A 25,722-nucleotide genomic window follows, 5' to 3' on the forward strand; every position below is an offset into this window, starting at 1 on the left:
TAGCAATCGAAATGCAACTGTCACTGTCACACTAATATGGAATAGTGATAGAGAGACACAAAGCGATTCGATGGCGAAGCGCAAGCGATCGTCACCTTGGCTAGGCCGCCTGGCTGGGGTAAGGATGACTCACGCTAGACCGGGTTGGGGCCGGGTCGGAGCTTCCGGCGCTTCGTTTTCTATGGAAAGCACGACGTGATCACCGATCAGCCATCATAGAATATGACATGTCGGATGCTTCGGCCCGGGCACGGCCCGGTTTAGCGTGAGTCATCCTTTATGAGGTCGGAATGATGGGATGGACAATTTAAAATGCCGTTTCACATTTTTTATACATCCATGTCACTGCCAAAAGTGCCAAATGGGAAATCCTCAAACTATAACGCAAATTGTGTCTGAGTGAGACTGATTAATGCCTAATAAGTTTAACTAGCGATTCTAGGGCCTAGATAATACGACAATCGTACATCGACAAACGACAAATTAATAGAAAAAGTGTATCGAGATGATAGATGCAATTTTCGAAAAGTCTCGTGACTAGTTACATACCTTACTAAGGTTTCAATTGGCGTTTTCTAACAACGATCTTGGCTAGTCCTCTTGGTAATAATTTGTCCAAATAAATTTAAATGGCGGATTTTTGTTTGAAATCCGTAAAATACTGTAAGCCATTTTAATTTATTAGAAGAAAACTTATTATAATAAAAGTCTAAAGATTATTTTCATAATTAATTTATCATATTTTTGTTTCAGGTATCGCTGACTTCGCGGCATCGGATCCAACATCTCAAATAGTTTTCAAACAATTAATTAAATATCTAAAATAACCTTAAATATTTTGCAAATAGTTTTCAATGGCCAGATTAAATTTTGGCAAATTCACCAATCATCAATCAATTTGTCAATCTTCAAAGTACAAAAGTATAATAATAAATAACAAAGTAGGGCATAAATAAAAATTTCGTGTAAGAGGTTTAAATGTAAATCAAATGCAAAAAAAAATTATAAACATTTAATTAAAATATTATAATGACTGAATTGCGAAGGTATAGGCTAGTTCGAGTTTTTGACATCCACAAGGTGTGTAAGGAGTGTGAAAGCTTTCATAATTCGGGTACTAGAGGTGGCGGCCTCGAAATATCACGAATTATGAATTTATGAGTGTATGAAAGTCTGCGATTACTTGTGGCGTTAGAAATTTGGACACTAGTAAATGTAAAAATTAACAATCAAATTAAAAAAAAACAATGCGTCATATGCACTAAAACAAACTAAAAATAGTAAATAACATACACTTCGGGTAATCTGTTCTGTAGCAGCTTCTTATATCTCTACATACTTCATCTTTATCTTTCTTTTCCGCAGACAACAGACGACACGGGCACTTCAAAGGTCTGAAGCTCATCACCTTCAAATTCTCCAACAAAATGGTGGAACACGAGGTGGACGCGGCAGTCCTCAATATCCACGTCCAAGAGCTGCAGACACACAACTCCACCATAGACACGACGGAGGACCATTTCACCATAAACATACAACCTAGCAGAGTAACTAAAAATCACAATAACAACAAAGCAGCCGTGCCATACGGCCCAGAAAATTCAGTGAAGATGTCAAGAAAAGAACTGAATATGGGGAAATGGTTGAAGTTAGATGTGACGAGTATGGTGGCGGAGTTTTTTAGGTTGCCACGGGAACAGGGGTTAGAGATAGTTGTGAGAGTACAAGACTCGAAGAATAAGATGAGCTTGGTTGTACCGCATCCGAGCGCTGAATCAAATAATGCTTTGGTAAGTTTTAAGAATTCTGTAGAATTGTAAATAAGTATAATGACAGTTAAAATGAAACTATGGTTTTTATTTCTCCTAACGTCTAGATATTCATCTTTTAAATTCAACCATTTGGCAATGGGGCACAAAATATTGTATTTAACTCACGCTAAACCAATTCATTATCAAGCAGATAAAATTATTATACCTACCAACGAAAAAAATTAAAAATTTACCGCTTCCGCCAGAACTTGAACCTGCAACCTTTGGAAACAGTCCAATCGCTCTTAACTTATGCTTTTGGAGATCAAAAGGTGTTACTAAATTGAGATAAAAAAAATACTGATAAAAATGTCAAGATGCTTCAAAAAGTAGGTTACATACCCGTCCATCGCATCGCTAATTAACAAGGTACAACAGGGTTTAGATATCGAGGTAAAAATAATGAATTCTGAGAATTAATAAAGATACGAAAGTAGTTCGTAATTTTATTGCAGTGATAACAACAGTAGGCTGCAGTTATATGCAAATATGCTATCAAAGTTCCATTTATAAGTAGGTATGTTGTTCAACTAAAATGTAGCATAACGGCACACTAAGTAACTGGTGTGGCGCTAGATAGTTTTGTGATTCCCAAATACAAACTGTGGGTCCTAAATTCTCCTTTACGAGCATCTGGAAAATATCCTAAATCCCTTACTCAAGTACATTGTATTCTACGTGACCATGACATGATGACACGTATCCTTCTTTTCGCAGATGCCATATATAGAAGTAAGTCTAAAGGACAATTCACATAAGAGGATAAGGCGAAATATCGGCATGGATTGCAACGAAAACTCCAAAGAGGCGAGATGCTGCCGTTACCCCCTAGTAGTTAACTTTGAAGAGTTCGGTTGGGACTGGATCATAGCCCCAAAACAGTATGACGCCAACTATTGTAGTGGAGAGTGTCCCTACAGCTTCCTACAGAAGTATCCCCACACACATTTAGTGCATTTAGCAGCGCCGCAAGGAAGTGGAGGTCCTTGCTGTGCCCCGAGACGGATGTCGAGTATCTCCATGCTGTACTTCGATCATGATTTGAACATCATCTACGGCACGATCCCGGGCATGGTGGTGGAGAGCTGTGGCTGTTCATAGCGACAGTTGCCTGCCTAGTCTAAGACTCCAAGCGAACAGTCCAGTGTTTAGCCTTTCATCTGTTCTCTCAAAATTGTCATTCCGTTAATTATCTTGTTTAACCTTTTGGACGCCAATGACCGATATATCCGCACCGCAGGTCCAACGCCAAAGATAGATTAACCGGTCACAGACCACAGAGCAACATAAGACCTACGTGCATATGCATAAAGTTTAATTTCAGTTTTGACACTTCGGTGACGTGGCGTCCGAGTGACAGCTTGTGTGTTTGACACGGCGTCGAAAAGGTTAATGTTGAGCAGCGAAAAATTTTTGAGTTTGAATTTTGTTTTATAAGTTTTATTGTATATTTTCGTTAGAATTGTTGGTTTTGATAATATGTTTGTATATCTACCTTGATTCATTTTCATTACAATTTTATCGATTCTTATGTACCTATCTATTTTCGCTTGGAGTCATAAGTGTAGTCTATCCCTTTGTGATATTTGGCTGAAGACTGCGAATCCTTGTGTTGTGTGCGCGTGTGACATTGTAAGTTTCTACGTTTGTACATCTTAGTGTAATGGACGCTCTAACTATAAGTTCTAATTTAGCATCAACATCATCATTCATTTTCGTATTTAAATCCTTATAGATTTCAGAAATGCTAGATTTTTTGGATCATCTTTGAAATTTTACATTATATTAAGTTCTTATATTAATTTAGCTTTAGTTTTCTAGTGATTTACTTCAGACGTAAGATTTGCGTATGGGTCTTTAAATACTATTACGTCGTTAAGTGGAAGCTCACTAAGTCAACTTGATTTTCTAAATAATCTATAAATTCACTTGTTAAATGTTAAAAATGTACTGCAATGTCCTTTTAATCTTTGTGCAAACTTTAGGTACACTAATCATACGATATTTAAGGAAGTTGTTAATAGCAGATAACTTTATTATCAGTTTCGAGTGTTTCGACTTTAATAGTTGTCAGACTAATTAACCGAAATAAAAACCAGACTCCATATTATTGACCCATATTCATTATAACGAAATTATAAATTAAAATCAATAAAAAACGACGGCTGCCTTGATAACACGAGTTATTAAGTCGAGACGATAATTCTTTATCGTTTATTACCTTTGCAGCAATGACACGAGTGTCTTTAAGCAACTTTTTATCTCGAAATGTCATATTTTCTAGGTTTATCTTCGGTAATATTAAGTTAGGTACTTTAATTGAATTTTAACGAATGATAATAAGCATGCATGTCAATGTCATGCTTGTTTAATGTACCTACTTGCATTTATACTTTAAGCCACAAATAGAATGGCACTTCAAAAATACCGAAAATCATTTAGCTGATTTATTTAGAAAATTTAATCTGTATCAAATATACGACGCTTAAAATAAACTGAAAAAGTGCCTCTAATCTAGTACCTACCTACTTAAATAATATAAGCATGTATTTTTCACAGTCTAATAATAAATCTATAAATATTTGCGAAGTTTTCGTCTTGCGAAACTATCTTCCACTTTTCATTTGTCTATTATTGGTGCCTTTCTTTACTATCAATTTGAAATTAGTAAAGATTTTTTATTGCCTTGAAGCTGAATTTGTTACTTATTTATGAATTCTTGTGACATTTTTTTATCTTACCACAAATTCTAATCATGTTTCAAAAATGTTTGTATTTTCTTGTCTAAAATTTTATAGCGGGTGGTGCTTAATCATCTAGGTGTTTACAATTATCAAATTATATATCAGTACCTACCCATAAATTGTATTAGTTTGGCGTGATCTAATCTAAAGTAAGATTAAGAAAAATGTTGAATGTAGAATTTTCAAAAAATAGATCTCATTTTAAGGGCATTTAGTTGCATTTTGTGCCTTTTATAGATCTCCTTACTTTTGGATGTGGAAAAATTGTAATGTTTAATAATATATATAGTAATAAATATACTAGGTCATTTGTATAAGTTTGGCGTATCTTGAGTTAAACAGAATACTAACATTTTCGTGTTCTTATATTAATTAAATAAATTTTGCGACTCTTGTTTTACAATTCGTATTATTTTGTGGGTGTATACTGTTTTTTTATATGGAAATATATGTCTATCACATATGACTTCTTTTAATTCATATTTTGTCTTAATTGCCTGGCTCGAAAGAGCGTTGTTCTGAACGATATTTACTTGTTCAACGTTTGTAAAATAAAAAATTAAAGCACCGTGAACGGTAACAAGCAAAACTCAAAAAAAATAAAAAAAAATAAACACAAAAAAAAAATACAAAAAATGGGCCATATTAGTATGAATCATGGCGTGGCGCCTACAATTGTGTAGGAATACTTATAGAAAGGGTATCTACAAAGAAAAATAGAAACAATCATGTAATTTCCCTCGTGGACATCCTCTGAGAACAACCACTCTTTATTATATAAACTTTAAATTATTTACACATTTTTGTTTTTCCTACTTTACATTAATATACTCGTCAACGTTATTAAAATACAATCAAAACAAAAAATATAACAGAAATACACATGACGAAATGTACAAGTCGTGTATTTAAGAGTGGGCGAAGGTGGACTAGTATATAACCGAATACAAAAAATAATACATCCCACTCTTTCGTATTTTCCCATAAAAGTATTTCATAAATTTTGGCCTCGCTAAAATGATATAAATGTTACAATTACTATAATTACGTTGTTAAACAGTAGTAAAAAATGGCCAAACATTTATTAAATACTTCAGTCTAATATATTGCTTAATCGATCCAAAATATACAAGAAACCAAGAGTACAGTTAGTTACATTATTGTACTTGTATCAATTCTATGAAACAATTCCTTAACATTTAATTTTACGGTAAAAATTAACAGTTTCATTCATGGCATTAAAATTAAATCTACTTATGTAGAAATAATATATTTTATTGTTATTTTTAAGTATTTTAACACTAAGTTCTAATGTACAGGAAAGTGCACAACATCGAGGTGGTGTCAGTCTATAATAGGTTGGATGGATTTTTTGAAATATTTTCGAAAAACAAAGCATACAAAGCTGCAGTACGTACAATTATATCTGCCGGAGGATAACTTAATTATTAAAATTATATCTCACAAAAATAAGTTAAAAACCATACTAATAATAAGTTATGGCAGTGAATTTTACATATTATTCGAGACAGCGAGCCCTAATCTAAAGCGTAAAAAAAGGAAACATCACAGATTTTCGTACCTACACAAATCTCGCAAACGTACTTAATGAAATGCCATGATTCGTAAAGGAAAGTCGACAGATAGAAATATTAAGGACACACTGGAAGTACTAAGAGCCTAGCACTAGACGCTAAGAGTCGTATATACAAAATTGCTATTTAAAATCGCCATATAAAGAAAATATGGTCGTAACACTGAACTTGAGCCGTTATCTTTAAATAGGATCACAGTGGAAAAAGTGATTTAAAGTTACGTTTACAATCTAACCGTCTATAAATATATGTTATTTTAAAGTCCGCATTATGGCAAGTTCCTACATAAACGCTATTTATGCGCTAGATCTTTCTCTATACTACGTCCATAGAAAAAATCACCCGCTATATCTGTACACTCACTCAGAGTCTATCAAGTATCACTAACACAGAAACATTCGTCCGGGACACGGTCAGTTCCAATCTTTCCGTTCGATCACTGGGTTTTTCAACATAGTCCTTAGAAACTTGGTTGGGAGACAGTCCTGGGATTGCCTTGTTGCGGCTGGTAAACGTCGTATGAATTGTGTGGCTCCAGATGGCAGACGACATTGTTTTCTCCATTCAGAACCGCTGCCAGAGCTCTCATATTATTCTCTTGTGGCTGATGATAAGCCGGGTGCATCAGCCTCCCGCTCTCATACGCGTGTCTCGGATCGTACGCCCGCTCTATTGTATCCCATTTGCCATACTTCGCATAATGCTCCTGGTCATGGTGATGCCTTTCTCCAGGGCTGTATGAGATCAGAGGCCGGTGGTCCCCGTAGAACTTGGAGCTCGAAGACCCGTGGTGGCCCGGGTTCTGTCTGCAGTTGTCCGGCCCGGAATTATCATCGGACACGTCCGACATTAAAGTCTCGTTTCTTTCGATCTCTTCATAGACGGGATCGTCTTGGATGACGCGGAATTCTTGCTCGGATCCGCGTCTGTATATTCTTCCCTGTTGGGAGGCTATTTCTGAATATGTGTGGTTGATGTTCTGGCTGCCGTGATAATGGTGGTGCTTGCGTCTGTTCTCGTCCTTGTAATGCTTGCGGAAGATCATTTCCTGGCTGCCGGGGGAATGCTGGGACATGTAGACGTGCGGGTTCCTGAAGTCGTGGTTGTAGCTGCGGGTGGTGTTGTAGCCCTGGTGGTGGAGGGGACTGTCATCATCCTTGTGGCGGGGGGATGGGGGCGGGTGGGGGACGGGGTCGCAGTCGTTATAGGGCGCGTGGAGGTGGCTCTGCGCCGCGAGCCGCGACAGCGTGTCGTGGTGCGGCAGAGTTGAAGTCCCACTAGGGTGGTGCTTAGAAGAAGTGTTCTGTGGAATAGACGACGTCTTAGTATGATGCGATAAAGTTAGAATGACGTGATTTTAGCTTTTCATAAGTGCAATTAATGAACAACGAAAAAAATATTACAAATGGAATTAATAACAGTTGCAAGTATTGCAAATATATAGTTTTAAGATGGTAATCAATGAATTGTTTAATAGTAACTTAAATCTAGAAATTTAATTAACAAATTCTCTAAACAGCTCAATGAAATGTGCATATTGTATGGTCTATGATGTCTATGACAAAAAATTGTTAACACAAAGGAAGTTGGAAGGATGTGAAAAAAACAAACTGGAGATTTATTGAAAGATACATTCAATACCTAAAAAATAATTTCTAATAGTATCTAAATGTTTCTAGTTCTTATAATATATATAGAAATACAATGATAATCTCAAGAATCGAACGATAAGTTTAGTATCGTTAATATTAGGTAGGTACTGATAATTAACTATAAACGCCACACAAAAGTGTTTATTATGTAGGTACTGTAATAAGGACCCGTTTCTACTAATATTACATTATTTACACATCAAGAGAACCCAACCAATATTATTACCCTCAAATGAATGTTGTTAATACTTAAGTATGATTGGCTTTTCCTGACATTGCAAAAAGTAAGTTAATCCAAACGAGTCCAGATTTTTAATAATATTATTAGATACGGTGCCAACATTTAAAACCAATATTTCAATCATAATAATCAATAAGTTTCGGTATAATTTCTTTTGAACAGCAGATCTATATTTTCAATTTCATTAACACTTCTATTGCCTCAAATATTGTGAGGAAAATTTGTAACATACGTTTCAACCTGAAGGCCAATTCCAATTTTCATTTAAACATCCAAATTATGTTATTTTGTTATCAATTATCCGTGTCTCGCTCGCGCCAATTCATTTAGCTACAGACAGATAAATACAAGCGAAATGCACGCACGAATGATAACTAAATGACATAATTTAGACATCAATTTGTGGTCTAAAGTATGTTCGAATAGGCCTCAGGTACAGTTAACTTCAATGATATGTTTGCAGTCTATGATATTGAGGAGTTAGGGTGTTGTGCGATTATGCAGTGATGGGGGGGGTAACTGAGGGGGGTGTATGTACAGGGTGAAACATGCAATAATGCCACTCGATGCCAGGTTAGTGCATGCACGACCCAAGGTAAGGTCTTGGTCTTGATACCTAGAAATAACGCAGCATAAGTAATGAATAATCACGATGTGTTTACCAAAGATCAATTTGATAAACAAAGTCTATGTATAACAATATTTTATCAACGCATAGTACCTATAGTAACGTATCCGTCTTTCTCCAGTCATATTTTTGGATAAGTAAAAACAGGTGTTAAGATTTATAACAAGATTTTAAAACTATAACTGTTTCTATTTATGCTATCATACACATTATTAAATGTCGTTATTTAGAGAGAAGAATAATTGCTAATACCTGAAAATGTAACGAATTAAAGATAGGTAGGTAAGTGATGAATCTAGAGATTCTAGAATTGATTCTAGAGGCCATAATAGATATTTAATTCAATTCAATTCAAATTGTTTAATACGTTACTACATACATACTTGTTGATTGTCCACGAGAAACTGTAAATTTTTGGACATAATCGTAAAACAAACAACAGTACAACTTACTTTTCGACTTAAATTTTTTTTAATTGATCTAATCTATTATACAGAAAATGAAGGAATTGAAAATAAAACTTATAGGAATATTATTAGGGATTCAAAATTAAAGCTAAAGAAACTACAAACTACGTAGGTGCTACCAGGTTCTCAGAAACACAATCCACTTTTAAGACCATTTATCTGGATTTTAGTTCCCTCCAGTATGTAATAAAAATACCGTTTGTAGCCGAAGAAGGGTCTTTACAGAAGTTTACGCTTTACTAGACCTATATTGCTAATTAAATTCCACCTAATAAAAACAATTTCGTACTTCACGAAAAATCGCATTTATTTACTTAATTTAAAAGCATATTATGCATTTCAAAGTAACTTATTACACACAACAATGTTTTTTTTTTTAAATTTTATATAATGCATTTGTTTGCTCTAGTAATCACTCCGTGCTTACAGACCAACAATACTGTTAATGTCAGATGTCACGACAATGTGGAAGTAAGGCAATTAGAGAGACAGCTTTGAAAAAAAAAATAGGAAATTCTAATTAGCAATGCCGGTAGAGATACAATGAAAAAAATACTAAATACATGATTCGATCATTCAGCTAACGGAGCTAACTCTAATATTCTCATTGAATATCCAAGCCAAGAAATATTCGCTTGTATTTATAATAGGAAACTAGCGATATTTTAAGTATCTACAGGACCAAGACCTTACCAACCACAAATCACTCTAAAAGTGCTACACCCTCCCCTCACCTTCCACATGCTCCCGTTCTGCCATTCGTTCCCAACGGACGCGGCCATCTTGTTAGAAAAACAAGATGGCGACCGCGACCGAAGGTTCTGGTAATCGCTCGGCTCCATGTGCCGGTAGCTATGCATGGACGCGATGCTGTGCGAGTGGGACGCCGAGTGCGGGATGTCGAGGGGGGAGGGGGCGCGCAGGGCGCGGGCCTCCGAGCTCGGGACGTATATGGGGGCGGTGGGGCGGACGTTCCATCGGCCCGACTCCGGTTGGAGGTTGTAGCTCTGTTTATATCAGATATATGGATGTAGGACCGATTTCAACACTATTTATTCAGTTTTTTTTATATTTAGAGATTTTGCTTGAAACTATAGAATCGACTCGAATTACTCCTGTTCAGAGTGAGTCAGAGTTTCTACTGAAAAAGGGTTCCCGAGTTGTTCTAAGCGAGACGCGTCTATATAAAGCTGGAATAGGTTCGGATTATAGGCACTGTATCAATTTAATGTTGAAAAAAGTCCACATATTAAATACTTAATACATATATAAAGAAACATACTAATAATATCTTAAATCATAAAAACCTTTGAAAGATAATAAACTAAACGTAAAGTCCTTAAATTAAAAATACTTATGTAAAAGCATGTCGAAGTTTTAGATTTTTCTGAGAATCTAAAAATAATTATAGATATTGTAGGTACGAGAGTATTAAGCCAACATATGCATACGCATATTGAGAGATAGGATTTTCAATTCCATTACTAAACGTATCAAGATTATACTAGTGAAAGCTTTGTTAGTATAAATAACTTGATACTTTAGGAACCACCACACACCAAGAAAGGTTAACTTACAACTAAGAAGAAAGGTTTAGTTGAGTTAGTAGTCATCTAAAGCGTTAGAGTATTTAGTTCTACAAAAAAAAAAAAAAAGACTTACCTTCTCACACGTTAGTCACGTCAAAGGTTAACCAATATACACAAAACATTGAGCTGAACCAAATTAGTCACAACAAGCCAAAGTGGTGTTTGGTGGTTTTAAATTTGGAATAAATCCTATCTCTTATTCTATGCGTACACACCTGCTTGCGGAGCGTTTTGCCGATAGCCTTGAAACCTCCCGCTGCCAGCGTTTATAGGATTTCTTAGATGTGACATAGGGGCCGATTCTCTTTCAGGGATATTATGTGCGAAATTAGCTCCTGTTGCGTTTAAGGTAGGTCCAAAATTAGATGAAGGACCAAAATTCTGGTTTTCATTGGAATTTCTTCTATTTCTGTGGGAGTGGTAGCTATGGGCGGCCGCGGCAGCGGCGAGGGAGGCAACGGCCGCGTTGTTGATCACGTTGTTGTTGTTGTGATTGTTGTTGTTGACGACAACGTTTAGGTTGTTGATTACTAGGTTGTTGGTTGTCGACGCTGAGACTGATGTGCTCGCTGAGTTCTGTTAGAACGTTAAGACTTTCAGTTGGTTTATTAAATTACTATTATAATAATATTGTGTTAATAATATTTTATTAATATAATTATAATGTATTGTTTCTATGTTTAGGTACTTAGGTATCTACTTTAAACCTGTTGTATGTGAAAACTTAGGTTAGAATATGTATAGTGTAGTTTGTGTAACTCAATTAAATATATACATATAAATAAATATAGGTACAAACATAGTCATTTTACATAGTTTTACACCCGATTTTTAGTTACTTTGGTGCACACGTAAATGTGGGATGAACTTGAGTTATAATAATTACTATGTTCCCGTTTTCATACCTTTACCATTAAAATTAACATGCATATAACTGACATTATATTTTGGAGAAAATTCAGGAAAATGCCATTTGTACAGAAAAAAAAAATGTAGCAAAGTTGAGTTGTAATTATGTAATTACAATTCAACTTTGCTACATTTTTTGCCTATTAAATATTTGTACCTATAATAAAAAATTAAGATGATTAACTTTGCATTAAGAAACTAGCAAAGCTTCTGTACACATAGTATAATCCAATTGATATGACACTTATTCCTGAGAGTTATTTCCTATACACAATTAGTTATATTTCTTCAGATATTAAATCAAAACTCCTTAATTGTTACTACAGTTTCAGAGTGGGATCCGTCGAGGAGCAATAAAGGTTAAGTTTTTTCCAAATAGTGAGTTTTGCCGTTAATCTGATGATTTTAACTTATCGGCGGGAACGGCCAGGTGAAAGAGTCGACACAAAAGAAGCTCCAGCCCGCAGCATTATATCCAACAGTATTTTTTAAATTCAATTAATCTCTCCTAAGGCCCAGCCATACATATGAAAAGTCTAAAATTTGCCACAGAAATTTGAACCTATAGTGTAAGAAATAGAGTTGATTTTTGTCGTTTGAAGATTGAACGAGGCAAAGCATAAGCGACTCTGTTTTAATTGAACACGATTTAAACTGCATCGAACTGAAGAAGTACTATAGGTAGGACCTTGGGCCTTAGGCTATACCTAATAGTTTTATAGGTCATAAAACGTGTCGTAGATGATGGCATCGTTAATTTGCCAGGTCGAATGTGAACTAAAATAAACCATAAAGAGATTCTTACGGCCACTTGCACCAGTTCACTAATCCGGGGTTAACCGGTTAAAGCGTTAATCCAGCAACAAATCGTACCGGTAACCATAGCAACTCCAGGTTTAATCGGTTAACCCTGGGTTAGTTAATGGTGCAAGGGGCCCTTAAGTGTAAGGCCTGAGTGGACGCTCGCGTTGGGCGTGCAGCGGGGCGGGGCCAATGATATTATATAACCATAGATAGGTTATACTCATACTTGAGGAGAATAAAAAATACTTCCATATTTATGTCTGTGCCTACGAAGAAATCTGTTATTTTTGATTAATTTTCTCATTCCATCCATCTTTGTCACACTCGTTGTTAAACATAAGGTCGTCTCTTTCTCTTTCGGGAGCTCGTTAGCACGTGCACATTTCTCGCATGTCCAACCACGTCTAAATGCAACTTGTCCAATTTGTCACAAGTTAAGCGCTTCAATTTTGGAACGCCTATAACCTATCTTGAGTTATAAATCATTGGGCGAGGCGTGCGGCGTGCATGTTAAACAAATGCGCACGTATAGGAGCGGCCTTAGTGCACGCTGCTCACATCACGCGTGAGCCCACAGCCACGCTGCACGTCCCGCCGAACGCTCCGCTTCGAGCGTCCACTCAGGCCTTAAAGAGGTTACGCTCGTACTGTACGTGATCCTTACCAGGGATGTTTCGGATGCAGATTTTTTGACATCCGCGAATGCGGATGCGGATGTCAAGATTAGGTACTTAGAAAACGTCAAATATTAAATTTTTAGTATTTTTTAATATAAAAAAACGAAACGTTTACTATTTGAGCAAGAATATAGGTGCGTTATATTTAATAAACAGTAACTTGGCAGACTTTTCTGGATCTAGACGATTTCGTTATAGGTAATGACGAAATCACTTACGACGCCGCTAAGACGTTCCTGTACCGACTTGTTCGACATCCGCATCCGCATAAGCTCCGCATCAATTTTATGCGGATGCGGATGTTGAAAATAATGCGGAAGTTCCGCGGTTGCGGATGCGGATGTTCGCAAATATTAAATTCGACCATTATTTGTAAGTAAGGTTAAAATGAATCAATTTGTTGACATACTGCATTAACCCACTTTTACTACATTAAATCTACATTCTGATTACTATATACTCATTAACTAGACATTACTTAATAATTAAATCGTTGCCTATTTGTATTGAATACACATATTGACAATTAATTGACTTACTTACTTTTATATTATACACATAGATTTAAGATTAGATCCTAAGCATGTATGTTTGCTATGCCCTCCCAGGGTCCATGTGGAACTACCCAAACATTGTAATATCTATAAAAATACCATGGTTGCAATAAATAAATATGAATCCTGATCCTTACCGTGACGTCCCTAGGGTCGACAGCGTCCTCGCTGTCAGCGGCCGCGCTCTGGTGGTAGCGGCGGCTCTTGACGCTGCCCTGGCGCGTGTCCACGTGGTTAGTTGAGGCGGTGGGGGGAGGCTGGGGCGCGAGCGCCAGGCAGCACGCTAGCCAGGGGTAGCGGCGGCCGAGGCGCGCGCACTCCTTCTGGAACTGGAATTTATTGAGCCAAATTAATGAAGAGTTACTTCCTATAACCACAGGGCGGACACGCCATACATCAAAAATCATTTGCATGTATATGTGTGCGCGGCACGTCAGTACACGCGTCATTGTGTATGTGTGGATAAGTCTTCTTTCAAGCGGATGTTACGTAAGCATTTGCTAAAGCAAGAGTTCGAATAATATCCATCATTATTATATTTATAGTATGTATTTTATAAATATGTGGTAGTTTATATATATTTTATTTATTTATGTAATTTATAAGTATAGTTTGCTTTTTTTAACTCACTCAATATATTTTCTCTCTCTGCACCAATTGAAGGTATCTCTGTTTGGCCCTATGGTTGACTGGTAGAGAATGCCATTTGACATTAAGTCCGCCATTTGTACATTGTTGTATATATTTTGTGCAATAAAGTTTAAATAAATAAATAAATAAATAAATAAGTCGCTATACTGAGAGGACGCCAGAAGTCCGGCAGATTCATATCGCGGCCAGTCGCGGGGCGAGGTAATCCGAGTCGGGGCGGGGCGGTACGTGGCCGTTCTGTATGATAATACTATTACTTATTCTGTGCTATAACCTAAGCGGTAGGTGTAGGCGGTATTGGTTGGTAAGCGGTTGGCTCGTTGAGTGGACGACATCCGAAAGATTGCAAGTCACTTCTGGATGAGATTAGCTCAGGACCGGGACAAGTGGCGTACTAGAAAAGAGGCCTATGCTCAGCAGTGGGCGATAAAGGGTTGATATGATGATGATGATGATGATGAAGCGATAAAGGTGCGAATTTATTTGATAGTTATCAGTCGGTCTCTACCGAGAGAAAAGGATGTCAAAAATTGTAAATGAGCGGCGACGATACCAGAATCCGGTTTGTTCAATACGCATACATGTATATCTTCCAAAAAAGAATGCGTAGAAAACTATTTTAGATTACGAACTTAAATAGTACCTATCTTGAAATTGCCACTTGCACCAACTCTGCGTGGTAACACTTTTAAAAGAATTACACTTCAGCGGTCTCCATAAGAGCCCCCATAATCCATATTAGCAGAGGACGCTGGTTCGATTCCAGCCTGGGGCACTGGAGGCCTTGGTCACATTTTCTTAGTATATGACATTTATATAAGTTTATAATGCAACTAAACTGTTGACAGAGATGTGAAAAATACTTTATAAAAAGTATTTAAATACAAAATACAAATACTTCCTTGATATACTATTTCAAATGCAAAATACAAAATAGTTTTTGAATTTGTATTTAAAATACAAAATACGAAATAGGTATTTTCAAAATACTTTTTAAAAATACAAATACTTTGCGATAAAAGGTACTCTGAATAGTGAATACCTAGTCTGAATTAAAAAGTATTACTCAGAATATCCGAATTGAAAAAACTCTTTATTCTTTGAAAACAGTGTGTCAATCAGTCCTCTATCTAAAGTGCAAATTTCTAGTTGTTTGCTCATATTAACCGGAAGGATGATGGTTTATAACGGACAAATTTTAAAAGCATTAATTTAGATTTGTAATGTTTAACAGCTAGTATTATGCCTCTCGTTAGTGTGATAAAAACGTCGTCGTGATAAAAGTATTTTGTATTTTGAAAATAGAAAATAGGTCCCAAAAACTATTTCAAATAAAATACAAAATAGTTTTTTTCAAAAGGTATTTAAATACAAAATACAAAATAGGTATTTTGCATTTTGTATTTGCATTTTAAATACAAGTATTTCAAATAAGTCACATCTCTGACTGTTGATAAACTTACAATCTCATTCTGCAGACAGTGGAAGATGAAGATGAAAAGCCCCTGCAGCGAGTTGAGGATCGTGAACGCATAGGCCACGCCCACCGTCTGCTCGTTCAGATACAGGAGCCCGAAGGTCCACGTCAGTCCCAGCAGAAAGGCCAGGACTAGGGAACTGTTCAGCCATACCCTGAAACGTAAGGGATAAAGTTAAAAAACCGGCCAAGTGCGAGTTGGACTCGCGCACGGAGGGTTCCGCACCATCAACAAAAAATAGAGCAAAACAAGCAAAAAAACGGTCACCCATCCAAGTACTGACCCCGCCCGACGTTGCTTAACTTCGGTCAAAAATCACGTTTGTTGTATGGGAGCCCCACTTAAATCTGTTTTTGGTATTTGTTGTTATAGCGGCCACAGAAATACATAATCTGTGAAAATTTCAACTGTCTAGCTATCACGGTTCGTGAGATACAGCCTGGTGACAGACGGACGGACGGACGGACGGACGGACGGACGGACGGACGGACGGACGGACAGCGGAGTCTTAGTAATAGGGTCCCGTTTTTACCCTTTGGGTACGGAACCCTAAAAATTGTTTATTCAAGTAGGCATATTACAATGCGCTTATGAACGTCAAATAAAGCTACACCGGCTCCAACCCTACACCTCTGCCTCATGACTAAATTTTTTTTTATGGTATCAATCGATCGGGTTTGTTTTGAGGATCAAATGTCTATATGGGACCCATTGCATTAAAGTAACACAAAAGTCAGAAATTGTAGTCAAAGTCCGACAGTCGCACTTCACTCGCGAAACGCCCTATACAAAACGGCCAGAGGCCGTGACGTCATCGCCCATCTTGTAGTATGGACAAAACAAGAAAATTGCGTTTTTGTCGGTGAAATATTGCGTTTATGTATATAGTTGCTATACAATATTTTTTTGGATGAAATGTAAGGAATCGAATGGTACCCTTACTTTTATCGTTTTTGGAAGGTAAAAAAAAACTTAAATTTTGAAACTTTCAGGTCCTGTATTTTTGTAATTTTTCAATATTTTATTTTAATATCCACATTATTGTGATAAATTGCTCGTTTGCTATCTATTTTACTAGATTTTGTTATAAAATTCAACATGTGCCATCATCCCTATTGAAACTCGTTAAAGGGTAGGGGTGGGAAGGGTAGGATAAATTTGTTATAGTCTGAAGTGTCTAGAAAATTAGTAACGGTATAAAAAAAAAAACAAAAAGAATTAATTAATGAGTGGTATTCAATTGAAAGATCGTTAAATATGTAGAAGTTGGTGGAAGATCGATAAAAAAGAAGATTGCAATAGTGCAATTATTAAATGATTAAGTGCCAGTTGCACCATTCGCACTTGACAGAGTGATCAACGTTACCCGGCGCGCCGCGGCGGTTTACTATGAAACATTCCATACAATAAAATTTAGGGAACTCTTTAACGATGGTAACAGTTTGGTGCAACCGACCCTTAGGGCTCATTTAGACGGCGCGGGAACTCGTATACGATTTTAGTTACATTGCGGACCAAATAGGTCACATCAATTCAGCCGACCGATCAAATAACGCAATGTAATGAAACTCGCATGCGAGTTCTCGCACCGTCTAAATGAGCCATAAATCTTACTCAAGTCGTACTTAAGACAATGCAAAAAAACATGATTCAACGACTTTTGGTTAGTATTTATAAAAAAAATGCGTTTGATTTTTGCACAATTCTGACTACTTACCTGTATCGCCTAAAAAGACAAAATTAAATAATTAAGTTACTTGGTAACACCAACTACTAAAGTGTCATTATATAGAACTTGCTAACTATGTAAACAAACCGCCATATTGAAATTGTGTCTAAATGTCATTTCACTAGTGATTTTTGTTTACATAGTTCTATAGAATGACACTTTATCCAATAAATTACAAAAAAAACGGAAAAACAACGTGTGAATATGTTTGATTCATCTTCCTCGCGTTGTCCCGGCATTTTGCCATGGCTCATGGGGTCCGCTTGGCAACTAATCTCAGTAATTGGCGTGGGCACTAGTTTTTACGAAAGCGACTGCCATCTGACCTTCCAACCTATAGGGTAAACTAGGCCCGTATTGGGATTAGTCCGGTTTCCTCACGATGTTTTCCTTCACCGAAAAGCGACTAGTAAATATCAAATGATATTTCGTACTTAAGTTCCGAAAAGCTCATTGGTACGAGCCGGGGTTCGAACCCGTCGCCTCTGGATTGCAAGTCGCACGCTCTTACCGCTAGGCCACCAGCGCTTCGTGTGAATATGTTTGATTGAGAGATATATTATATTTACCTGATTTTATACAGCTTGGAGTTTTCTTTCGCCTTGATGGAGACTGTGGAGTGATGGCACATCATATAAATCACCATGCTTAAGCATATCCAGTTGGCCTGAAAACATATAAATAAATAATATTATAGGACATTCATACACAGATTGACTAAGACTCAGTAAGCTCAAGACAGCTTGTGTTGTGGATACTCAGACAACGATATAGGTATATAATATACAAATACATAGAAAACGCCCAAGACTCAGGAACAAATATCTGTGCTCATCACACAAATAAATGCCGTTATCGGGATTCGAACCCAGGACCGCGGCTTCATAGGCAAGGTCACTACCCACTATTTAGGCCAGACCAGTCGTCTTTTAAGCAACAACATTAGAATGTGGTCATATTCATAAAATTTTAGGGCACTAATTAAAACCCATGTTAATAATATGAGTTACGAAAGCGCTAGACGACGAGAAAACAGAAAAGGCTTTGTGGTATTAACAAGACATGTTCCAAAAACACATTGGTAGTTGTCTCGTTTAGTGGTTGAGAATAAAGTTGCTCTAATAGGGGTCATCAATTTTATGAAATCACATTACTTTCTATGGTCATCATATCTCCCTGAGACGGACGTTTTGTTCAAGAACGTGGTAGATTTGGGATAAAAATAAGTCTACTGTTATTTACGTACGTAATTGGGTAAATTAACTTTTAGAACACGGATTTCGTGTCCCTAGACTCCCTAGCAAAGAAAAATCGATTTTTCAAAACCATGTTGATTTTTTTACTTTTTTGTTTACACGGCCATTATAAGATACATAAGTATTTAATTAACACAATAAATTAACAACTTGATCAGATAAAAGTTACATTTTGTACGGTAACGCAGCAGAAAAAAGGCAAAAATGATGTGTCCCTGATGTTTGTATGGGAGAATACTTTTTATATACACCGTGTTTTTTTTACTTCCGTTAATTTTAAGAGTGCATTCCTGAGCTTAAATCAAGTAACTTTCTCAAAGACACCGACATTCTAATTAACTCCATTTCGGAGATAATCAATCATTTATTTTTTTGCTATAATGCCTCTATAAGCGTGTACACTTGCTTTAGGGCCGGTTTACATATTGATTAGTGTTTAGAATGAGTTCATACATTTGCTACTAAACTTAAGTACAATCTCGTTCGATCGATGTTCGAAATGACATTGATGTGTCACAGATTTCAATTGTTTGGTTGAGTTAAATGTAATGCCCGTGTTACAACCACGCTATATGCTACATTTAATTAGTTTTTAAACAATTTTTTTTTTGTAAAAGAAGCAAAAAAAAAATTTTTTTTTGAAAATTATCTATGCCATTTAGTTCTCTTAAACGTACTTAACCATACCCCGAAGTTAACGGAATTCAATAAAAACACGGTGTATAATAGAATAGAAAAGAAACTCACCGTAAGCACTAAAGCCACAGGCCCAACAAAACTCATGACGAAGAGTCTGTCAGTCGAAAGCCAGCAGTGTTGCGGCGTGCCGTAGCCGGCAGGGAACGCCGCAGCAGATGCCAGCACCACCAGAGCAGGAGCCAGGTACGCGCCCGCCATGTACCAGCGCGCGCGCGGCCGCTCAGGCTCGAACACTTCTACTAGCATGGCGTATAGGTGGAACCCTGGAAGAGTTTAGACATTTTAGCTTTGGAAAAAAGTAGAAGGAAAACCTGGTTTCCTACAAAGGGAATTCTGGAAGAAAAGTATAGATCTGACTCTGACTAGTTTTTACCAATAAAGCCTGCGGAAAAATCATATGGTTTTATGATAATTATGACAAAAGCTATGAAATCAACTTGCTTGAAATCAACTATAAATTTGAAAGTCCGCAGAATGTTGGAATAAGCCATTTATTAACAAATGTTACAGTCAACCTTTAAACAATGTCTTGTTAAGAGTGGTTTGAATTCGGAGATAAAGAGAAAAGTAATTATGGAAGTGAGGAACACCAACATTAAGATCAGTACCAACAGAAACAAGTATAAAGAGGTTGATTTTACGCCTCATATATCAATTTTAGCAACGCGACTTAAACTGGAGTTTAAATGCATAATATTATCTACTGTCTTAGTGGAAGTTTCTGACTGTCTGTTTCTGTTTCTGAAGTCTTCAACAGAAGGACATGATGTCACGATCCTCAGTATTAAGGGACCGACTGAAGAAGATGTGGAAGTTACAAAAAGCGGCCAAGTGCGAGTCGGACTCGCCCATGAAGGGTTCCGTATTTAGGCGATTTATGACGTATAAAAAAAAACTACTTACTAGATCTCGTTCAAACCAATTTTCGGTGGAAGTTTACATAGTAATGTACATCATATATTTTTTTTAGTTTTATCATTCTCTTATTTTAGAAGTTACAGGGGGGGGGACACACACATTTTACCACTTTGGAAGTGTCTCTCGCGCAAACTATTCAGTTTAGAAAAAAATGATATTAGAAACCTCAATATCATTTTTGAAGACCTATCCATAGATACCCCACACGTATGGGTTTAATGAAAAAAAAATTTTTGAGTTTCAGTTCTAAGTATGGGGAACCCCAAAAATTTATTGTTTTTTTTCTATTTTTGTGTGAAAATCTTAATGCGGTTCACAGAATAAATACATCTACTTACCAAGTTTCAACAGTATAGTTCTTATAGTTTCGGAGAAAAGTGACTGTGACATACACGGACAGACGGACAGACAGACAGACAGACATGACGAATCTATAAGGGTTCCGTTTTTTGCCATTTGGCTACGGAACCCTAAAAAGGAAGGAAAATCTTCTGGTTTACTGCAAAGGGAATTCTGGAAGAAAAGTATAGAACTGACTAGTTTTTACCAATAAAACCTACGGAAAAATCATAACCATCAAAAACATTACATGTAAAAAGTTGCAAGTCTCGCAACGCTTCTACTACAAAAAAAGTTTTGAGATGTAATGTGAAACCAAGTCGGTTATTTTAATCAGTGCCAGGGGGTGTTAAAACGGTATCAATAATATATCTTTAATTTGTAATACGTATCCCATCAAAAACATTACATGTAAAAAGGTGCAAGTCTCGCAACGCTTTTACTACAAAAAAGTTTTGAGATGTAATGTGAAACCAAGTCGGTTATTTTAATCAGTGCCAGGGGGTGTTAAAACCGTATCAATAATATATCTTTAATTTGTAATACGTAAAATGACTTGGCCATCACACGGCTGCATAATGACATAAGGATCATCGTCACCTATTAAAAATAATTCTAATTGAACATAACGCTAGCGCTAATTGCAGTTTGAGCATTATACATATTTACGAGTACGGTACGAGTAAAGCATTATGTGCGATTGCCAAGTCATTATATGTATTACAAATTAAAGATATATTATTGATCCGGTATAGGTAAAGAGGTTGACTTTATGCCTCATATTTGAATTTCAGCAACGCGACTTAAACTATGGAGTTTAAATGCATATGTGATGTCCCACGGGTAAAGGTACCTTATGGCGGTTGGCGCTTACGCTATTATTAACGCCGCTCCAATATTATTGCGGCGCTATGCGACGTGAGCGCCAGCGGCCATAAGGTACCTTTTACCGTGGAACGTCACATATTATCTACTGTCTTAGTGGAAGTATCAAAAATCATTGACAGCTTACCTTCCAGAAACATCCAGGCGAAGGCAGCGAGGAAGAAGTAGTGAAGTAAACCAGCTATGATGCCACACAACACTCGGTCTTGCGTCTGGTCAATGCCGCACATGAACACAACTTCCGCAATGAGGAGACATGCGCAGAGGTTCTTGTGGATTAGCACTCGGTCCGACTGTGAAGAAAATGGAAAGTTAATATAATGGCCATTTTGTGGCGTTGACAAGTTTGAAGTCCAATGTGGGATATTGAGCCCAATATCCCAGCAACAACAATGCAATGCAATGCAATGGTTCTGCAGCCTCAAACAATCAAGGAAACAAGAGAAATGGATTGGAGTCAGGACATCACTACATAGTATAAAACAAAGTAGCTTCCCGCTGTATGTCTGTCCCTATAATGTATGCTTAGATCTTTAAAACTACGCAACGGATTTTGATGCGGTGTTTAATAGATAGAGTGATTCAAGAGGAAGGTTTATGTATAATTTGTTAACCCGTGCGAAGCCGGGGCTGGTCGCTAGTTTAATATAAAGTTAGGCAATTAATGTTTCTTTCATCTCCCCCAAGGAATAACATATGTAGGTACATATACCGTATAGTGAGAGTAACCCAACAATCAAAAGTCTCTTAAATAGGTATTCAGCTTTCGGATTCTGATGTTCTTTTAGATAATTTAGAGCCCCGGTTTCAAAAACTCTTGGGAAAACATAGTTTAAGCAACAGATTGCGTCAGCGCATCGCGCTGATCCACGCAGATCAATCTAGGGAATAAACCAGCAGAAACATATTGTCTTAGTTGCACTTTACACAACCCTTGCTGTGGCATAAGACTCCTTCAGCCTTAATCGGTCGCTTGAGCCTGGGCGATCGGCAGCAAGTATCCATCCAAACCACCTTCATCCCCCCCCGTAGGGAATCCGTCTGTTACCGATAGGTCTCCCGGTACAGACATCCTTGTCATAGAATAAGTTAGGGCTAGGGAAGTAGGGACTTAGGCCAATAGGATCCCTTGCTATCGCCTCCCACCTTATTTTATGCAGTCTGTGCAGGCACATGCAACGCCTGAGTACCAGTTAATTCCGTAACGGTTCAGTCCATTGAGCAATCCAGGTACTCGGCCTTAGCGTGTGGCTGTACAACATAAATATGATTTAGATTGACTCACCTTCATATTCCTAAAGCACTGGAACACAATAATAGCGGCCAGCAATGCCACAGCAGAGATAGCACAACCGATGAAAGTCAGGAGTCTCAAGGCCATCTCATGCTTGGCACCGATGGAAACGCCGTGGATATCCATGAGGATGGCGAAGTTGGTGAGATGGGAGCAGGCGCAGCCAGTGTGGGTCGTGTTGGTCCACTCTACGTGGCAGCCTTCGGGAGACCAGCCACTGGAAGGAAAAAGATTCAGTTGAAGGTTAGTTATAGAACTTTTCTGTCAGAACTGTCTCGATGATCTCCATTATCAGCCATTCTCTCAATACTTAGGATCAAGGCATAATGTCATCTCATATCCTTGTTAGACCAGGTTCTGTCATCAGCTCCTGTCTCTCGCCTCATTAAATTATTGTATGAGTCCAGTAATTTGGGCACTCCGTATAGCGGGATATCTGCGTCGAGGGCTCTGGCCTTCAATTTTACATTTAAAATGAATATGATATGATGTCTTGAGGTGAAATTGGTGAGAATTGTCCTGTCAGAACACCTATCGATATCCTCAAACAACGAAGCTGTTTGTAAGCAATATGTAAAAATCTAAGGCTAAGAAATATTCAGAAGAAATATTAGATAGATTTAAATTTTATCCATACCAGAAAACTTTTTTTTGTGAATTTGTCATGAATTGCAAAGCGAACTTACTGCAACGTGTAGTCCCAGAACACGCAGGCGGGGTTCGTAACGTTTTCAGTCTTCAGATGTTTCATGGTTAGTCGGACCATTTGAGATAGCTGGATGTGACGACCATTGCCAAGACTGGCTGATATGACCTGTAGAAGAAGAATACGTGATTAAAGCAACTTAAACCACTACTGTCACTGCACTATTATTATCCATTACCTTTAACACACCTAGATTTAGAGGTCGTAACACTAAACTTTTCGCACTTAGAGTGTACAAAAACAACACTTCATTCTATAATCCAATTACAAGAATGTGCCGCCAATATAACGATTTAACAGCCGGTGATCATCGCGGTAGGGGCATTGATATTTTTGACCCTCACATCGCTAGGTTTAGGAAGTGCTTGGCTGGCGTCCTCTTCTCCCACTAAACTGATGACATCTGCCTTAATCCTCTAAGTTGGTTTCATCTGTGATGTTTAATAGTCTTTATATGTAAAGTTCGTTACTCGTTATATTGTAATGTTTAGATAGTTTTTTCTTCTCTGATATTTTTTTCAGCTATAATATGGTGTTAATTAGTTTGTAATATTTCCGCTAAATTGTAAAACATGCTGTGTACACTCGTTTTGGATCTCGTGCTAGATTTAAGCCATAATGTACAATTGTATTACCCATGATATTGTACGATGTCTGTTTATATACCTAATAAAGTAAAAAAAAAAAAAACCAATTAGTATAGGAAAAAAACGTAAGGACAAAAATAGGTTTTGGCGTTTGTGTGAAAATGTGTCTAATGCTAATCAGTACAGTTACATTTCTTGAAGAGAGAATACATAACCAAAACGGGGTCCCGTTGTCTCCCATATAGTTTTAAGTCATAATGTATTGTTTGTCATATTATCATTAGTCATAAAACTGAAACCGTTAACATTTCAGGATTTTCGTTAGGTTATCCTATAGATAGGTTAGGTTAGGTTAGGTTTGTTTTATGGCAATCCTGAAAAGTGACGCGTTTCTGAACCCAATCAATTATGACTAACGAAAATTCGGGCAAACAATGCATTATGGCTTAAAACTGTTTGGGAAACAATAGAGACCCAACCAAAACTCTTCAATCCTTACCTTAGAGTTCAAAATCCTGGTAACATTCCTCTTCTCCCGTTCAGAGTTCATGCTGGTGGCAGTCGAAGCAGACGCATCGGAGAGGAAGCTGCTGTAAGGCGCAGTCTTGACGCCGAAGGTGGGCGGAAGGATCTCCTCCAAACGGTCAAACGCGAAGAAAACTATGCGGACCAGGTCGTTTTGGCGGTTGTCTGAAAATAACATTATAAATAATGATGATGATGTCTTCTAAGGTGCACGGGGTGCACATCTGCTACTTGTCCCCTACCGCAGACACGCTAAAGCTCGAAAGTCACTCGCTGTCCTAGGTGTCAAGATCTATAATGCCCTACCTACTGACATAATTACCTCAGCGAGCGATAAAATATTTCATAATAAACTTAAGAAAATGTTGGTCGACCTGTGTTGCTACAGTGTGAATGAATTTATTTTAAGGAAGTGTGAATAAACAATAATATTCGATAAAAAACGGAGATATTAAATAAGTAAATATAAAAATTGTATTTCTAATAATTAAAATTGTATTTAATAGAACTAAACAGACGAACATTGTAATGTTATATAAATCTATTTATAATAATATGGTTGACATTGTAAATAGCATAGTAAATATTATGATGGTAAGAGAATCCACATTGAATTGACGTGTAAAATTTGTACAATTTTATCAATAAATGTATCTTATCTTATCTTAAGGCGAATCCGTAGACGGCGACACTCGGACAAAATCAATTATACGCTATCTGCTGGCGAGTGGTGGATACTTCTTATGGCAATTTCATGTGATCCTATAGTATGTTTCATCTTCCATCATTGTATTCTAGCCGTGCTCTACAGACAGCAAATGAATGATTAATTATGAGGGACATGGGAGTATTGAGGGGCAGAGAATTGTGACAATCTTCATATCAGCCTAAATACGTCCACTGCTGGGAAATGACCTCCCAATTCTATGATAGACGATCGTGTGACGCCCTTATCCAACGAAGCAGACATCTTGTTTATTTTAG

General features: G+C 37.2%; 2 protein-coding genes across 5 annotated transcripts in view; one reads left to right on the plus strand and one right to left on the minus strand.

The window, feature by feature from the left end:
* Positions 1–1,029: 1,029 nt before the first annotated feature.
* LOC134658505 (growth/differentiation factor 8) lies at positions 1,030–3,004 on the plus strand. Its single transcript, XM_063514191.1, has 3 exons — positions 1,030–1,080; positions 1,317–1,790; positions 2,529–3,004. The coding sequence occupies exons 1-3, from the start codon at positions 1,030–1,032 to the stop codon at positions 2,910–2,912; spliced, it is 909 nt and encodes a 302-aa protein (XP_063370261.1). The 3' UTR covers positions 2,913–3,004.
* Positions 3,005–5,286: 2,282 nt separating this feature from the next.
* LOC134658370 (latrophilin Cirl) overlaps positions 5,287–25,722 on the minus strand; it is a 450,032-nt gene continuing 429,596 nt past the window's right edge. For 2 of the 4 annotated variants that reach the window (XM_063514010.1, XM_063514008.1), the window contains exons 15-23: positions 24,713–24,903; positions 23,607–23,734; positions 22,912–23,137; positions 21,754–21,919; positions 19,533–19,747; positions 18,099–18,196; positions 15,786–15,954; positions 13,809–14,000; positions 5,287–7,453 (exon numbers count right to left, since the gene is read on the minus strand). In XM_063514010.1, coding sequence (XP_063370080.1) covers positions 6,611–7,453; positions 13,809–14,000; positions 15,786–15,954; positions 18,099–18,196; positions 19,533–19,747; positions 21,754–21,919; positions 22,912–23,137; positions 23,607–23,734; positions 24,713–24,903 — 2,228 coding nt within the window. In that variant the 3' untranslated portion in view covers positions 5,287–6,610. Of the gene's footprint in view, positions 7,454–10,615; positions 11,304–13,808; positions 14,001–15,785; positions 15,955–18,098; positions 18,197–19,532; positions 19,748–21,753; positions 21,920–22,911; positions 23,138–23,606; positions 23,735–24,712; positions 24,904–25,722 lie in introns of those variants that run through there. The other 2 variants (XM_063514011.1, XM_063514012.1) reach the window with 2 other exon arrangements.

This window comes from Cydia amplana, chromosome 22, assembly GCF_948474715.1.
Source record: "Cydia amplana chromosome 22, ilCydAmpl1.1, whole genome shotgun sequence".
Taxonomy (NCBI): domain Eukaryota; kingdom Metazoa; phylum Arthropoda; class Insecta; order Lepidoptera; family Tortricidae; genus Cydia; species Cydia amplana.